The following is a 19,172-nucleotide window of genomic DNA, read 5'->3' as shown; positions in this document are numbered from 1 at the left end:
TGAAAGATCCAGGGGGTACAAGTTTTATGATCCCACGACTAAGTCAATTTTTGAGTCGGGAAATGCAAGGTTCTTTGAGGATGTTGAGTTTGCGGGGGGAGATACAGTTAGGGACTTTGTCTTCGAAGAGGAATATGTTGATAGTCCCATAGGTGCTATTGACATTGATCAGGATCTCATTTCTAACCTTGTTCAAGACACAACAAATCAAGACAATGTCAGAGAACCTCTCATACAAGAAGTTATTCCAGAAGAACAAACTCTACCACCTCAAGAACCTATGCCATTAAGGAGGTCCACTAGAGAATGGAGAAGTGCGGTGCTAGATAACTACATTGTATTTCTCCAAGAACATGAGGTAGACATTGGAGTGATGGAAGATGATCCGATCAACTTCCGTCAAGCCATGGAAAGTTCTAACTCTCAGAAGTGGATTGATGCCATGAATGAGGAGATTAAGTCCATGAAGGACAATGACGTGTGGGATCTTGTCCCATTGCCAAAAGGAGCGAAACCCATTGGTTGCAAATGGATATTTAGGACCAAGAGGGATTCGAACGGCGATGTGGAGAGGTATAAGGCGCGTCTTGTCGCAAAGGGCTTTACACAAAAAGAAGGCATCGACTATAAAGAGACTTTCTCTCCGGTTTCTTCAAAAGACTCTTTCAGGATTATAATGGCATTAGTAGCGCATTTCAATCTTGACTTACATCAGATGGATGTAAAGACAACGTTTCTCAATGGAAACATTGATGAGACAATCTATATGGTGCAACAAGAAAACTTTGTGTCGGGAGATCCAAAGAATATGGTTTGCAAACTTAGGAAATCCATCTATGGACTCAAACAAGCATCTCGACAATGGTATTTCAAGTTTCATCAAGTGATCATCTCGTTCGGTTTTGAGATGAATTTGATCGATGATTGCATATACTATAAGTTCTGTGGGAGTAAATACATTTTTCTGGTTTTATATGTCGATGACATTTTGCTTGCCAGCAACGATATAGGCTTATTGCACAAAACCAAGAGATTTCTAGCTAAAAATTTTGAGATGAAAGATCCTGGTGACGCCTCTTTTATATTAGGCATACAAATACACCGGGATCGCTCTCGGGGTATTCTTGGATTATCAAAAAAGAGCTATATCGAAAAGGTTCTCAAGAGATATGGCATGCAGGATTGCAAACCAGGTATCACCCATGTGGCTAAGGGAGACAAGTTTAGTCTCAATCAGTGCCCTAAGAATGATTTTGAGGAAAAGGAAATGCAAAAGATTCGTTATGCCTCAGCAATAGGAAGTCTAATGTATGCTCAGGTTTGTACGTGTCCGGATATTGCGTACGTTACTGGGATGTTGGGCAGGTATTTAAGTAATCCAGGACTAGACCATTGGAAAGCAACCAAAAGGGTCTTGCGGTACTTGCAGAGAACAAAAGACTACATGCTCACGTATCGGAGGTCGGATCAGCTTGAGATCGTTGGGTATACTGACTCCGATTTTGCTGGATGCCTAGATAGTATGAAATCTACGTCGGGCTATATCTACCTGCTAGCTGGAGGTGCTGTCTCCTGGAAGAGTGCTGAACAGTCTCTTATAGCCTCTTCTACCATGGCAGCAGAGTTCATAGCATGTTATGAGGCGTCCAATCATGGAATATGGCTGCGGAATTTTGTCACGGGGCTGCGTATAGTGGATGGCATTGAAAGGCCACTCAAGTTATTTTGTGACAATAAGTCAGCAGTGATGTATTCCAACAACAACAGGAGCTCGACGAAGTCAAAGCATATAGACATCAAGTTCCTAGTTGTTAAGGAAAGAGTTCAGAGTGGACAATTGTCTATAGAGCACATCGGTACAAACTCCATGGTTGCGGATCCGCTTACTAAGGGATTGCCACCCAAAGTGTTTCATGAGCACACTGCTCATATGGGTGTCATGTCATTAGAGGATATTCAGTTTTAGTGGGAGTTTGTAATTTTAGATGCCTCTATGATATAGACATATTTTCAGTTATTTCAGTTATGGATATTTTGAGGTTATTTTCTGCAGAAATAAAGTTTTAGTTTATTCACACTCTGATTTTGGTATGGTTTGATCTCACTAAGATTTAAGGTGGACCAGTTGGAAATAGGCGTGTAAAGATCACATTACATGAAATTTCCATGCTACACATTCACATCATGATCCATGTCATTCAGTTGTATTGGCATATGTGACCATTGATGGGTCGAGTTACGACAGTCGTAACGAAGGCCGCTTTGATCCTATGTTGGTATGATTGATGGACCGGATTGGTTACAGATACATTTCGGTAATGACAGCAAAGTTGAGCTCATACGGTTATTTTGCAAAGCATAATTATAAGGTTACACATATAGCCCAAGTGGGAGATTGTTGGATCCTTAATCCAACGTTGGGCTTATATGTGAATAATTATGTATTGCGGGCTGTCATATAATGTTAAGCCTAATTAAAAGTGATCTACTAAAGTTTAGGTATTTTGGGCTTTAATGTATCTAATAGGGTGTGAGTCTTTAATGTGTAGAGACTTAAGGATAATTTCTATTTTTATGATGGGCTAAAATAGAAATACCAAAAGATAACGGGGAAGTTATCAATAAATGACAGTTATGGTCCCCAGATTACACGTATTATTTCATTTATTCTGACATCTCATCATCAGAAAGAGTACATAGAGAAAGTTAAAGTATTCTCTAGGAAAACGTGTTGATCTGGAAGACAAACTGCACGACTCTAGAGAGAAATCAAGTAATATGGATTCAGGTACGCTTCCGTTTATTAATTCTTGATGATCTAATATGAATGTTCTTGACTTTTGGGTGGTGGTTTTCACCAAATCTTTGATTTCTAACAATATCATCCGAGTTACTTTTACCTTCATAGGATATTCTATCCGTTTTTTCCTCTGCCTCAAAACCTTCTAACCCGTCTTCACTTGATTCTTGAACGTCATGAATGACCAAACTCTTGTTGAACCTTATCTTCTCATCCTCTTCAACTCCTTCACTTGCACCATTGCCACTTCCAAGACATGTTTGAATTTCACGTCTTTTGTTTTTGCAGGATTCTTTAACGGTTGTAAGTTTTAACCAATCTTCCAAAAAAGTTGGCTTGTTCTGCAACCCATCTCCTCCATGATTATGATCTGATGACAGAAACAAAACCATCAGACTCAAACAAAACAGATTATTTGGCATAACGAATCTGTTTAAGAGGTATGCGAGTCGAGTGGATGAATAATTCTAAAATCCTTCACAATGTTTGTTGTTTCTTTCTTTGAACTTGGGTAGATGGATTTGAACTCTACACCTGGGATCTCCTCCGTGGAGAGGAGAAAAGGATTAGATATCCCACATAAAGGAATGCCAGCTTTGGGCGTGCGGCCAACGAGTCAGATCATACCACCCCGCGGAGTTTGCACCTCGTGAGTGTGGAAGCACGTGAGGTCGCGGGAAAAAGCCTCTTTCTCCACCAACCAGATCTGGTTGGTATTGGTTCGTTCATGGCTCTATAATCCTTTTAAAGTTGCTTTCTATTTAACTTAAAGTTGGCCATTGCATTTGGTCTGAATTTCATTTTCGTATATTAAAAAAAAAAAGGAACTAAAATGCCCAATTATAGCTAAATTCTAATGTACTGCCAAAACTAAAACAAGTGGCAATAATTCTACAGTGATAAATGAAGCAGTGCTTTTCGTCTGCTGGATTGCCAAATAAATAATAAAAAAAGCAATAAAAAAACTGGATTGCCAAATAAATAATAAAAAAAGCAATAAAAAAAATATTGACTTCAGAGTTATAATGGAAAACAAAATAGAGAGAGAAGAAAATTTTCAGAATCATTAAACTCGGCAAATATACGCAAAACCACTTGAATTATCTCAGTATTTCTTTTTATAAACACTATCACAACGACAACGGTCTTCAGAAGAAGGGGAAGAAGAGAGGCACAAATAGCAAAAGCAGAACATTTTCATGGACAACTTGTATTGGAAAGGGCCTTCCTACAAAATGAATCAATCCAAATGGCAAGAGCAATTCGATATTTTGAATTAAATCTTTGCTGCATTTTCACAAATTTGATAAACTGTGATAAGCAGCTCATCCAAAATTGTTAATGCACTTCTATACTAGTGACACTAAAATGGAATAGTTACATAATAATAATAATAATAATAACAATAACAATAATAATAAATCAAGTTTCCATTTATAATCTGTGTCCTACATTGGAGCCCACTCAAGTCGTAGTATAATAGATAGTTCTGAATGTATGTATCAAACAAGTTGGTGCAATCCTTGTTTAAGCTTCCAAGCTCAAAAGGGATTCAAGCAGTTATTCTTTCTTCAGGGAAAAAAAAAAGTTGGAAAAAAACCTTGATTCAAGCGTTATTCTCTTTCTCACTGTTTGATACCATGTTTGTAAGACTACAAAAAGTTACATCACCTATATCTTCTTTCCTTTCTTCTCAAAGTATTGGTAGCTTCTCTGGAAGTTCAAAACTGCCCACACCAAGTGCCTTAAACCCAACTCTGGCCAAAGAACTGCAGGAGAAGACAATGAGCAATTGGCAGTCTGCCAAAGAAGGAAATTGCTGAGGCGGGTTTCGCCCTAACTGCGGATTAAGATGTCAGGATTGGGTGCTACTCCCATGTACATATGCTTCTCTACATCTACTAGCTTTATACTAGGAAGCTTCCTTTGCTTCTCTCTCACTTCTGCATCTTCAAGCAAACCTTTGCAAGTTCTAGTTGCAATATCATCCGAATTACCTTCACCTTTATACAGCATTCTATCCGTTTTTTCTACAGCTTCAGATCCTTCCAATCCGTCATCTTGAGCATCATGAATGACTAAACCCTTGTTAAGCCCCATTTTCTTATCCTCTTCAACTCCTTCACTCGCGCCATTGGCCACCTTGCTTCCAAGATGTGTTTGAAGTTCACGTCTTTTGTTTTTGCAGGATTCTTTAGAGGCATGCACAATCTCATCACGCGAAGTATAGGCCACGCAAACTAAAAGAATAGCTTTGTTGTTTTTCGCGGTGGCTTTCATCGCCTTCTCAGCAGCAACTCTGACAGGCTCATTCAAAAGTTTCAAGTTACCAATAAAATATAACCTAATACCATATTGGTTTATAATACCTTCGTGCTCAAGCAACTCGTCAATCTTTTCCAGCATCAGATCCATTAGATACTGAACCTCTTCAGGCCGCCTCTTGAAATTATCTATGCTGAAGGCATATACTGTTACATACTTTGTTAGACATGTGTTTAGGACTGCTGCCACGTTGCTAAAGTTTTTATTATTATTTAATTTAAATGGTTCAAAGAAGTCTATTTAGTTTTCTAGGAGGTTGTTATTTTTTAGCAGATTATGTGTAGAATCGTGGCTGAATTTCAGGACCATGATGTTAGTAGTTAGTTATGTTTTATCTATAAATTATAATTCAGATTGCATAAAGAAGCAACTCAATGTTTTGCATCAGTTCTTTTTCTCTCTCTCTGTTTTTCATTGTTCTTTATTTTAACGTTGATATTCCTTCATCAGAAACAATGTGATGAAGGAATATCAACGTTAAAATAAAGAACAATGAAAAACAGAGAGAGAGAAAAAGAACTGATGCAAAACGTTGAGTTGCTTGTTCATGCAATCTGAATTACAATTTATAGATAAAACATAACTAACTACTAACATCATGGTCCTGAAATTCAGCCACGATTCTACACATGATCTGCTGAAAAATAACAACCTCCTAGAAAACTAGATAGACTTCTTTGAACCATTCAAATTAAATAATAATAAAAACTTCAGCAACGTGGCAACAACTTTAGCAACGTGGCAGCAGTCCTAAACACATGTCTAACACTCCTCCTTGTTTAGATGCTGCATACTCCAAGCTTCTTTCTGAAAATCTCAAACTTGTTAACCGGCAGAGGTTTCGTGAAAACATCTGCAACTTGATCTTCTGTTTTGCAGTAGAGAAGATCCACAGCTCCATTTTTCTGTACTTCCCTCAAAAAGAATAACTTGATGTTAAAATGCTTAGTTTTCCTGTGAAATACAGGATTATGAGAGATAGCAATAGTAGCTTGGTTGTCAACAAGAATCTCCGTGCTTTCCTTCTGCTCCAAGTTAAGATCGATTAAAATCTTTCTTAGCCACAAAGCTTGATTAACAGCTGTTGTTGCAGCAACAAACTCTGCTTCATCAGTGGATTGAGCTACAGTTTCTTGTTTTTTCGAGCTCTGTGAGAAAACACCAGATCCAAAGCTAAAACAGTATCCTGAGGTACTTCTCATATCATCAATGGAGCCACCCCAGTCATTGTCGGAAAAACCAGCTAGCTTGAACTTTTCATTCTTCCTGAATTTGATTCCAAAATCAACTGTGCCTTTGACATACCTAATCACCCTTTTTGCTGCTTTTAAATGCACTTCACTTGCACAGTGCATGTAATGAGAAAGAATACTTACAGCATTCAATATGTCAGGCCTTGTTGCTGTTAGATACATCAGACACCCCACCAAGCTTCTGAAATGTGCTTCGTTGACTTTCTCGGATCCATCTTCTTTACTCAGCTTTTCTTTTTGATTCATTGGAGTGCTCATCTCTTTGCAATCTTCCATATGAAACTTTTTAAGTATCTCTTTTGCATACTTCTTCTGACAGATGAAAACTTCACCTTGATCTTGCTTGATCTCCATGCCAAGGAAGTAAGACACAAGCCTGAGGTCTGTCATTTGGAATACCTTCATCATCTCCTGTTTGAAATCTTGAATTTGATCAGCATTGCTTCCTGTAACTAGTAGATCGTCAACATAAAGTGAAATGACTAAAGTATCATTTCCACTATATTTAACATACAAAGTGGACTCGGATAAGCTCTTTTTAAAGCCCAAGTTGAGTAGATAATCATCGATTCTACTATACCAAGCTCTTGGAGCTTGCTTCAATCCGTAGAGTGCCTTTTTAAGGAGATAAACTTTGTCTTCTTCTCCTTCCATCACATAGCCTTCCGGTTGTTCAACATAAATCTCCTCCTGCAGAAAACCATTCAAGAACGCTGACTTGACATCTAACTGGTATACCTTCCAATTCTTTTGTGCTGCAACAACGAGTAAGAGCCTGATGGTGTCGAGTCTAGCTACTGGTGCGAAGGTATCTGAGTAGTCCACACCGAATACTTGAGCATATCCTTTGACCACGAGTCTAGCTTTATGCTTATTGATTGAGCTGTCAGCATTAAGCTTGGTTCTATACACCCACTTGACTCCAATCACCTTTCTGTTTTGGGGTCGGTCAACCAACTCCCATGTTTTGTTCCTCTCAATCATGAATAGCTCTTCCTTCATTGCAGCAATCCAATTTTGATCCGTCTTGGCTTCGTCATAATCTGCAGGTTCACACACAACAATGTTGCATCTTTGATAAACATCAGAAAGTAGTCTTGTGCCTCTGACAGGAATGTCATCCACCATGTCATTCTGCCAGTTCCCTATGCTTTGTTCTGCTGTGTCCGAAACAGGAAACTTGAGCTTTGAATCTTGAGGTTGGATCCATCTTCTTTGCATCATCCCAGTTCCATTCTTCATCTTCCATAAAGTGCACATCCCTGCTTATAACTATTTTTCCAGTTTGTGGCTGGAAAACTTTATAAGCTTTTGTAACAGAGCTGTAGCCAATGAAGATGCCTGGAATTGCTCTTTTATCTAGTTTATCTCTCTTGATCTGTGGAACATGAGTGAAGCACAAACATCTAAATATTTTAAGGAAATTCAGAGATGGTTTATAACCATATCATGCCTCAAAGGGTGTTTGATCCCTTACTGCTCTTGTGAGAAGCCTATTTTGCAAAAAAAAAAAAAACAGCAATGTTTGCTGCCCCGGCCCAGAACTGCTTTGGTAGGTTCTTCTCATGTAGCATACATCGTGTCATCTCCAATATGAATATGTTCCGTCTCTCACTTACTCCATTTTGTTGCGGAGTGTATGGAGCTGTTAATTGATGTTGGATGCCTTCCTCCTCACAAAATCGGTTGAATGAGTCAGAGGTGTACTCCTTGCCATTGTCTGATCTAAGAGTTTGAATTCTACAGCCACTCTCATTCTCAACTCTGGCTTTAAAGTTCCAGAAGACTTGAGCCACCTCTGACTTGTGCTTTAAAAAGAAAATCCAACACATACGGGTGAAATCATCAATGAATGCAGCATAATAGAGGCTACCTTTCAAAGAAGGCGTTCTTTGTGGACCTGCAATGTCCGTGTGAATTAACTGCAGCTTCTTTGATGCTCTCCATAATACCTTGAGAAATGGTTTCCTGTTTTGCTTTCCAAACTGACATGCTTTGCAGTTTGAAATGCGATCATCAAGTTCTGGAAGATCATTTACCATCATCTTGGTTCTCATTTGCAGCAGCCCCTGATGATGATAGTGCTCGAGCCTCTTGTGCCAAACTTCTGTGATACTTTCTTTGATTGGGAAAGCAGATTGCTCCTCCTCCAATGGATTGAGTGAAAAACACCTTCCCTCCATTTTGACCTTGAACATCTCGTGTCAGATTACTGGGTTCCACTCTATCTGTTTCCATCCATGATGAAGGCAATGTGGTCGGGAATTGGACCGATAGATATGACATTAAACAAGCATTTCCTTAGAAAAGTAACTGATCCTCGGAACAGTTGGCTTGTTCTACCACTCATTTTCTCCATCATCACGATCTGAAGCCAAAAGAAAAGCCATCAGACTCAGACAAAGCTGATTATTAGCAAATGAATTCGTTTAAGATGCACGAGAGTTGAGTGAATATGGAAATCTAAAATCCTTCACAAACTAGTACAATACAAAGGTAGAGTCAAGCATTAGTTAGAGTCTCCAAGTAATCAAACAAAAAATAATGCTTTTATTGTTATGGATGGTTGATTTTGCATATGAATTCGCAGTGACTAACTCGGAAAACAAACAGATTAGTCCCAAAAGATGCCCTATTGAGCTAAATCCTCAAAAAGAAAAGAAAAACAAAACTGCTTTCTTAGACGGCCAAAGACAAGAGACTATGAAATGAATGAACCGTGTACAGAACTTATCTAAAACATAATTAATAATAATGACTCAAGCATTTTATCAAACGTAAGGTGGGGACAAAACAATGACATAGATTTCTAAATCGAGTTCATTGTTGAAGAAACTCTAAGCTGACAAACACTTAAACACTTAAATCGAGTCCACTTATTTCACTTGACAAATAAACCAAAATCAAACAGCCACATTTTTTTCTTTCTTTTCTAAACGGAGAGAAAGAAAGAAAAAATATATTTTTTTTACTTTTTCGGTTATCCTCTATTTTCTTTGTTTTTCTAGATATGGAGTAGCCTTTGGAAGTATATTTAATAGAGAGAATGGGACAGGTGTTCTTAGGGAGGCAAGTGGCAGATGTCTTTTTTTTTTTTTTTTAGAGAAAGAAAAAAATAGATTAAGATTTGAGATAAATTAAAATTAATAGGTTAATAATTTACATAAGTTAATAAATAGGTTAAATTATTATTTTCGTTCATAATTTGTCTGATTATAAACCATAACTTGACAAGTTATTGTCCATAACTTATCTAGTTATGAATCATAACTTGACAAGTTTATCCATAATTTATATTGTTATGAACCATAACTTATATTGTTATGAACCATAACTTGACAAATTTATCCATAATTTATCTAATTATAAACTATAACTTAATAAATTATGACCTATTAATTTCCATAACTAAAAATTAACCTGTATACTTTCTTAAACTTTTCATATTAACATATTTTCTACTATTTCTGTTTTCTTTCTTTTACATGAGAGATGGACAGCTGGATAACAATGCAGGCGGGTTGCAGGGTCGAAAATAGTATTTTATTTGGTGTCGGGGCATTTAAGTAATTTAACTCATTAAAATGATAAGAAGATGTATCATTGTATAACAGCGACGACATTAATGTAGCGTTTTACTTTCAAAACAAGTACACGTGAAATAAGTGAACAAATTACCTAGTTTTATTTACAATACCTGAATTGCGGGATATCCTATAAATGTATTCGAAGGTCGTTTGCTTGTTGGAGAAAGGAGAAATGTGGCGACGTAATATTGCATTACTGCATGGAATATAATTTCCAACGTTAATGGGGAGTTTCGCCGTTAACGTGAAAAGCAAAAAGATATTAAAACGGTGGAAAATGAATGCACAGAGTGTATAGGTTATGACTTACTAATGGGAGGTATAATAAGCCTCGGTCTTAGATCTGGATCACCAAGTTCTGAAGGAATCAATTTTCCTGTTCACTTTCCCGCTTTTGTTGCTCGTTTATCTCAGTTCTTTCAAGTTGCATTCTCGATATATTTACTTTATATAGCACACGGTATAAACAGTAGTTGGTTTGGTAGAGCGCTCTTGTTGTTGTTGTCATTCTTTTTGTATAAATTGATTGATTTATTTATTTATTTATTTATTTTTGACTTGTTCAAACCGGAAGCTCTAGGCTGTTACTGGAACCTTATTTTATTCATTCTAATGATCATGTGTGAATCCGATCCCTTAAAAAACAATCGTGCTTTTTATTTCATGTTTAATGTCTAGACAATCTAAACTATCGTATGACATTAAAATTTAGAGGAAAGATAAAGATGGGTAACAAAGCATAAATCTGGATGAATTGGACATTGAAAAGGTGAAATGAGACTAGCAGAAACAGAGCAAGAGTCTAGGAGGAGGCTTGAAGCTGAGTCGCGTAGGGAGGCCAGTAGAGGTGAAATTCAATCTTGTAGGTGACTGTGATGCCCTTGAGAATGACGGGGGAGGAGGTAACGTAGCCTTGCACAAAAGTGAAGTCACCGGTGCCTCCCACCACCGGATGATCCGAGGGCTTGGTGTTGTGCGTGCCTCCGACTATGGATATTGAGCCACTGTGGTGCTTCAGGCGGAGAGTGATAGAGATTATAGAAAGGCTGCGGAGGCCATCTAAGCTAGAAGTGATGAGAGTTCCTTCTGCAGTACCCGCCACTTTTGAAGACCTGTTCGCTTTGATGGTCATGGGGTCCTGAAAGGCGAACAAGGTTCCGAAAGGAGCTGTTGTTAGAGAAAGGTTAGCCCCGGCCACACCTTTTACTATGAAATACCCGGTTTTGTTTATGGTTTCTTGTTGAAAGAGCGCGAAGTGGATGGACTTGATTTCGTATTGGTGGTGGTGGTGGTGGTGATGGTGGTGAGAAGTAGACGTGGCGGTTTGAATTGAGAAGAGGGCAAACAGGACAACAACAAGAACAAAGGTATGCAAAGAAGAAGCCATTGTAGTCTTTGGAGTGTTATAGTGAAGATCAAGTATACATGTCTTTTGCTTAGGCAAGCCATGCTTATATAACATCGGTAGGGCATTAATCCAAGGTTGTTTGGTGATAAAATTGTCTCAACGTGAACTAGAAAGTATGACTTGGTCAGCACAACACAGTCTAGCCTTTATTACAAGAAAAACACACTTAGAGGGTTTTCATCAAGACCGTCAAAGGTTGGGGTGGGTTGGTTAAAATTGACGGCAAAAGATAACTCCATTTTAATGTCATGTCTTGAGACTTTTGTTGAGCGTCTACTTTTTAAAAGCTTGAGCAGCCGTGGAACTTGGCAGTAGATTTTTGGCAGTGTTCGTAGATGAATGCGCAGGGGGTCCTCTCCAAATCTTGGCTGTTGCAGTATATTATATAGCCTTGGAAAAGTCTTTCGTTATCAAGGAGCAGCCAAAAGTAGGGCTGTTATTGCTTTCCACGTGTCACTTTGTCAATGGAAGAAGCTATAGTTGCCTATGTGGCAACGCGTGTGAGGGAGGATGCATGGATGTGTGGTGTGGTGTCGTTTTCATCAAGACCGTCAAAGCTTGGGGTTGGTTAAAATTGATGGCAAAAGAGACTCCATTTTAATGTCATGTCTTGAGAATAAACCGTGTGTGTAAGAGACTTTTGTTGAGCGTCTACTTTTCAAAAGCTTGAGCAGCCGTGGAACTATGCAATAGATTGGGTGGCAAGCAACAAAGCAAATGGATGGCTTTTTTTTTTAAGCTTGATTATTGTTATTTATCATCACCCAAAATACATCACTATCACTATAAACGTGACGGTACAATAAAAAAACATACATAATAAAAAAATATCATAATTAAATATCATATTATTATGTGACAGTTATGATATGTTACTATATATGTGATTGTATCACTAACAATAATAAATTATAATTTTACTCTGATACCAATACAGGAGATGGCGCAGCAATCAAGTTGGATTGAAGGGAACTCGTTAGATACGAGCTGCAGAAAGAAATCAACACAGGTCTATTTTTTGGCTCAAAGAGGAACCTGTTGTATTCAGCTTTCCTGCCCCTTTTATATCATATATCATATATCCAATATCCAAAACGCAGGGTTCACAAAGCCCATTACATAAGAAACGACAAACATGACATAAGTGGACACAGCCACAGCAACGACACTGAGCAAAGAAGGAAAGAAAGCAAAACGACAACACACATAGCAAATATAATAAAGACAAACGACACACAACCCCTGCATCAGTATACAGCCCCTGCATCAGTCTCCCCCACTTTGAGAAGAACTCGACTTCGAGTTCTCGTTAAGCACAGGTGCATCGTCAGGTGGGAAGTACTCGTAAAGGTCAGCCACGTTGAAGGTGTTAGAAATCTGCATGTCCGATGGGAGGTCGACAACATAAGCATTATCGTTGATCTTGTGAAGGATTGGGAATGGCCCGAGCTTTCGCGCGTGGAGTTTGTGACATCCACCAGGGGGTAAGCGAGCCTTTCGAAGATGAACCATGACAAGATCACCCACGTTGAACAATTTCTCGCGACGATGCTGGTCGGCTTGGGCTTTGTATTTGGCGTTAGCTGCTTCAAGTTTCTGTGCGACATCACGATGAAGATGGACAACATGATCTGCAAGCTCCAAAGCAGATTTGTTCTTTGGGTGAGGAAGTGGCACAAGGTCAACAGATTGATTCGGGATTTTGGTGTAGACGATGGAGAACGGAGAACGACCAGTAGAGCGGTTTGGTACACTGTTATAAGTGAATTCCACCTGAGGAAGAGCCAAATCCCAGTTTTTCGGGTGATCGGAAACAACGCACCATAACATGTTACCAAGAGTACGGTTTACCACCTCCGTTTGGCCGTCCATTTGAGGATGGTAGGCAGTACTGAATTGCAAGGAAGTATTAAGGCGCTGCCATAGGACCTTCTAGAAATGACTTACAAACTTGACATCGCGATCGAAAGTGATTGTGCTTGGGATGCCATGTAGGCAAACGACCTCGCGAAAGAACAACTTGGCGACATAGCTCGCATCGGCAGCTTTCTTGCAAGGGAGAAAATGGGCCATTTTTTAGAAACGGTCAACCACAACAAAGAGTGAGTCAATATGGCGAGGAGTCTTTGGAAGACCCAAGACGAAGTCCATTGAAAGATCTGTTGGCCCAAGGTTGAATATTCTCATGTTTTAATGATCACAAACACAATGTATTATGTTTCTAATGATTCTATTTTGAGTTGTGTATTTAACATAATTAATGTTATAAATCAACTCAAGAAGCATTTTGTGGAATACAATGCAAATACATTCAAGATTGACAAATGCAAATTGAAGAAGGAATTCAAGGCTTGAAGTGCTAAAATACCAAAGATCAAGAGCAAGCAAACAAAATCAAGCTGGACAAGTACTAATAGGTTTTTAATATCACGTTAGTCTTGTATTTGATTTTGACTTCATACTATCATGATTAATTATTGTTTAGGCTCATGCACACACTCACATTATTCTTTAAAAAATGAGACTAAACTTAGTGCATAGTGACATTTGGCCTAAAAGTACAAATGTGTGAAGATTTGAGGCAAATTAAGTGTCAACCGGTCGACCTACGTCGTCCGGTGACAGAGAAGGCTAAATGCACCGGTCGACCGATGATACCTCAACCGGTCAACCGCTCCGGTCGATCGGTTCTGTTCAACAGACACTCAATAAGAATGTTGAACAGCACGAATTCAAATTTGTCTCAACCGGTCAATCGCTCCAGTCGACCGGTACTGGGTAAACGAGCAAAAATATGACCGTTGGCAAGAGAGGTTAAATAGAGAAAAGTCATTTTTCTCAATAGTAGATTTTGTGAAAAACAGAGAACGAATTCAAAGCTTCAAAAATAAAAAAGAGAGTTCTCCATTGTGTCTACATAATCATCATCTTCTCTAAATCCTTAACTCTCTCACACATAATTGAGCCTACCTTGAATTATCTTGTGATAGTGTGAGTTCATCATCTCCTAGTGATTTCAATTGTGTAAAACCATTGTTAGGAGAGTAAAACTAAGTGCTTCACTACTCATAATCATTACTTTGGTATTGGGTTACTTGGTTGGTCGACCTCCGTGGAAAATTGACATTGTGTAAGAGGTTAGGCGAAGCCTCGGGTAGAAAGATTCGCCTTCTTGTAAGAGGAGTGATCGTGCCGAAAAGTCGATCGAATAGTGAAAGAGGTTGAGAGGCGGAATATCTCGGCGACAGTGGATGTAGGCAAATTTATTTATCAAACCACTATAAATCTCGTTTGCATCTCTCTAACTCTATCTCTTTAATTTCCGCACTTTAAATTTGATTGCTGACATTGATTGGTTTAACTCGTCGTGATAAGTTTATTGAACTCTTTTTATGATATTAGATTGGTCCATGTAAATCAAGTGGTTGAGCTATTGCATTAACTTACATAATTTTCTGTACACCAAGTGTTTGATAAAAGTACCTTGTTCAATTAATTGTCTATATTTAGTTTTAATCTTCGAATAATCGTATAAACTCTCAAAAAATATTCAAACCCCAATTCACCCCCCTCTTGGGTAGCCTTATTCGGGACAACAATTGGTATCAAAGCAAGGTTGCTCAAATTTCTATAAAAAGATTTTACAATCTTGAGCATGGCTACACAAAACTTTCAAAACATGGAAGGTCAGGGGTTGATTATAATTATTGGAAAGGAAGAATGAGAATTTATTTACCATCTATCGATTATGCCTTGTGGTGAAATGTCGAAAATGGTCCATTTGTTCCCACAAAGAGAAATGAAGATAAATTAGTTCCTAAGGACCCTAGTGAATATGATGAAGATGATGAAAGAAAATTATCCTTAAATGCTAAAACTATGAACATTTTGTATTGTGCTTTAGATAGAAATGAGTTTAATAGGATTACTTCGTGTAAGTCCGCACAAGCCATATGGCATACTTTAGAGGTAATACATGAGGGTACAAACCAAGTAAAAGAAACTAAGATAAATCACCTTGTTCGTGCATACGAAATGTTCGAAATGAAAGATGATGAATCAATCACCTCTATGTATACACGATTCACCGATATAGTTAACGGTTTAAATTCTCTTGATAGACCATTCAAGGAAAGTGAATTGGTGAACAAGATCATGAGGTCATTGCCTAAGTCATGGAGGGTCAAGAGAACCACCTTGGAGGAAATGAAACACCTATCAACTATCTCACTTGATGATTTGATCGGATCTTTAATGACTCATGAACTCTCTCGAATGAAAGACAAGGAAGAAGATGATAAGAAAAAGAAAGGAATAGCGATAAGAAGAAAAAGGGAATAGCATTGAAAGCTTCAATTCAAGAAGAAGTTAATGAGCATGAGGAAGAAGATGAACTTGATCAATTAGACAAGGAAATGATCTCCCTATTTACCAAGAAATACAAGAGATTCTACAACAAGTTTAACCAAGGCAAGAGCTCAAGAAGAAATGAAGAAAGGGGAGACAAAATCAAATGGGATGAAATCATTTGCTATGATTGCAAGAAGCCTGGACACAAGAGGACAGAGTGTCCTCTCAAAAGGAGCAACAAGAAGAGCTCCAAAAGAGATGAACTCAAAAAGGTTCTCCAAGCAACTTGGGATGAATTAGAGCTCGGAGAATCCGATAGTGATGAGCAAGAAGAAATAGCAAATATGTGCTTCATGGCCTTTGATGATAATGAGGTAACCTCAAATTCTAAACTTCATATCGAGGAAAATAGTATTATACCTTTTTCAAATGAGGATATAGAACATGCATTTTCCGAATTACATGAAGAATATACTAAACTTGCTCATAGAAATGCATCTCATAGAAAAACTATAGAACTACTTAAGAAAGAAATCACATTGTTGACAAATGAGAAAAGTACGATATTATGTGAAAATGTCTCTTTAAAAGAAAAGGTTGATGATTTGACAAAGATCATTTTGAAGTTCACCAATGGAAAGAAAAACTTTGATCAAATGCTTGGTGGACAAAGATGCGTTTTCAACAAAGGAGGTCTTGGTTACAAGCCTCATGTAAAACAAAAATATTTTAAAAACTATTTTGTCAAAGCATCAACATCGGATTCAAAATATGTGTGCACTTATTGTAATCAAAATGGCCACACATCTTTCTCATGTGCCATTAAAAAGAACACATACTTTGAAACCAAACAAGTTTGAAGAACTAACCCTCAAGGACCCAAATTTATGTGGGTACCAAAAATCAAAACTTGATTTTGCCTTGTAGGAGCCAAGAGAGGAAAAGGTCAAGTGGTTTTTAGATAGCGGATGCTCAAAACACATGACGGGACACCTTTCCTTACTTAAAAATTTCACAAGGAAAAACGGAGGACGTGTGACATTTGGTGACAACACAAAAGGAAAAATTCTTGGAGTTGGCGATGTCGGTAATAGTGCCTCTCCCTTAATTGAAAATGTATTTCTCGTTGATAATTTGAAACATAACTTATTTAGTATTAGCCAATTGTGCGATAAGGGATATCGAGTTGTTTTTGAATCATCAAAATGTTTGATTGAAAATGTTTACAATAATGAAGTGGTGTTTATTGGTGATAGAAGTGAAAATGTTTATACAATAGATATTGAAAAGTTATCATATAAAAATCAATGCCTTTCCGTTTTAAATGATGATTCTTGGCTTTGGCATAGAAGACTTGGTCATGCTAGCATGCACCTACTTTCAAAACTTTCTAGAAAAGAAGTTGTTAGAGGATTACCAAACCTTCCTTTTCAAAAGGATAAAATTTGCGATGCATGTCAATTTGGAAAGCAAGTTCGAACCTCTTTCAAATCTATTTTAGAAATCTCTACAACAAGACCTTTACAATTGCTTCACATGGATCTATTTGGTCCATCAAGAACAACAAGTCTTGGTGGAAAACATTATGCATTTGTCATTGTTGATGATTTTTCAAGATATACATGGGTAATCTTCTTAGCAACTAAAGATGAGGCATTGAAAACATTTTTATATTTTTGCAAAAGAGTTCAAAATGAGCAAGGTTATCTAATTACTACCATTAAAAGTGATCACGGTGGAGAATTTGATAATGATGCTTTTGAAACACTTTGTAATGAGAATGGGTATAAACATAATTTCTCGACACCAAGAACACCACAACAAAATGGTGTTGTTGAAAGGAAAAATAGAATTCTACAAGAAATGGCTAGGTCTATGTTAAATGAAAATGGATTACCAAAATACTTTTGGGCCGAGGCGGTTAACACTTCTTGTTACATTGTAAATAGAGTTCTTATTAGACCAAAAATGGATAAAACTCCATATGAGCTTTGGAAGGGTAGAAAACCCAACATTGGTTATTTTAGAGTCTTTGGTTGCAAATGTTTTATTTTAAACACCAAAGACAACTTGGGAAAATTTGATGCAAAATCCGATGTTGGAATTTTTCTTGGTTATTCTACTACTAGCAAAGCTTATAGAGTATTTAATAAAAGAACTTTAGTTGTAGAAGAATCCATGCATGTCGTATTTGATGAAACTAACACCTTTGTGGAGAAAAGTCTAGATGATGATGATTTAGGTTTGGAGCATAAAATGAGCAATATGGAGTTGAATGACAAAGAAGCAATGGATCCCAAGGAGAAAGAACCTCAATCTTACAACACACCACAACATCAAGAGGATCAAGTTAATGATTCAAAACAAGATAGTTCATCCAATCAACTACCGAAGGAATGGAGGTATAGTACCTCTCATCCTAAAGATAAAATCTTAGGTGACATCTCACAAGGAGTGGTTACTAGATCATTACTTAAAAATATTTGGAATAATTTAGCTTTTCTTTCACAAATTGAACCAAAAAGTTTTAAAGATGCCGAAAATGATGAATTTTGGATTTTAGCGATGCAAGAATAGCTAAATCAATTTGAAAGAAGTGATGTATGGGAATTAGTCCCTAGACGTAGTACTCAATCCGTGATTGGCACCAAGTGGGTCTTTAGGAATAAGATAGATGAGTACGGTGTGATTGTGAGAAATAAGGTTAGACTAGTGGCCCAAGGCTTCAATCAAGAAGAAGGAATCAATTATGAAGAAACATTTGCACCAGTTGCTAGATTAGAATCCATTAGAATGTTATTAGCCTTTGCATCCCACAAAGAGTTCACTCTTTATCAAATGGATGTTAAAAGTGCTTTTCTTAATGGATACATTGTAGAAGAAGTATATGTAGAACAACCACCCGGTTTTCAAGATCACAAGTGTCCGGATCATGTCTTTAAATTGAAAAAGGCTTTATATGGTTTAAAGCAAGCTCCTAGAGCTTGGTATGATAGACTTAGTAAATTTTTACTCCAAAATGGATTTTCAATCGGAAAAGTTGATACTACACTATTTACACAAAAAAAAGGTGATGATCTAATTATTGTACAAATTTATGTTGATGATATTATTTTTGGTTCTACTAATGTTTCCCTTTGTGAAGAGTTTTCAAAGTGCATGCATAGTGAGTTTGAAATGAGTATGATGGGAGAGCTCACTTCTTCCTTTGGTCTTCAAATCAAACAAACAAAGGAAGGCATCTTCATCAATCAAGCTAAGTATGTCAAAGATCTTGACTTTGAAGGCATGAAGCTTCTATCTACTCCAATGAGCTCATCTATTAAATTAGACAAGGATGTAAATGGTAAGGCAGTGGACATAACGAAATATCGAGGTATGATCGGATCCTTACTTTACTTAACCGTAAGTAGACTAGACATTATGTATAGTGTTTGTTTGTGTGCTAG

The 19,172-nt window shown here is 37.5% G+C and overlaps 1 protein-coding gene across 1 annotated transcript; it reads right to left on the bottom strand.

The window, feature by feature from the left end:
- Nucleotides 1–10,590: 10,590 nt before the first annotated feature.
- Nucleotides 10,591–11,409, bottom strand: LOC21409216 (dirigent protein 19). The gene has a single exon (XM_010114938.2). The coding sequence runs from the start codon at nt 11,350–11,352 to the stop codon at nt 10,768–10,770; it is 585 nt and encodes a 194-aa protein (XP_010113240.1). The 5' UTR covers nt 11,353–11,409; the 3' UTR covers nt 10,591–10,767.
- Between the last annotated feature and the right edge of the window lie 7,763 nt (nt 11,410–19,172).

Source organism: Morus notabilis, unplaced genomic scaffold (assembly GCF_000414095.1).
Source record: "Morus notabilis unplaced genomic scaffold, ASM41409v2 Scaffold384, whole genome shotgun sequence".
In the NCBI taxonomy this organism is placed as follows: Eukaryota; Viridiplantae; Streptophyta; class Magnoliopsida; order Rosales; family Moraceae; genus Morus; species Morus notabilis.
The sequence above is the reverse complement of the archived record's forward strand: the minus strand, read 5'-3'. Positions and strand labels throughout refer to the sequence as shown.

What these genes read in the sequence shown, in the direction of transcription:
- LOC21409216 (XM_010114938.2), bottom strand. Translation starts at nt 11,352, where the DNA reads ATGGCTTCTTCTTTGCATACCTTTGTTCTTGTTGTTGTCCTGTTTGCC.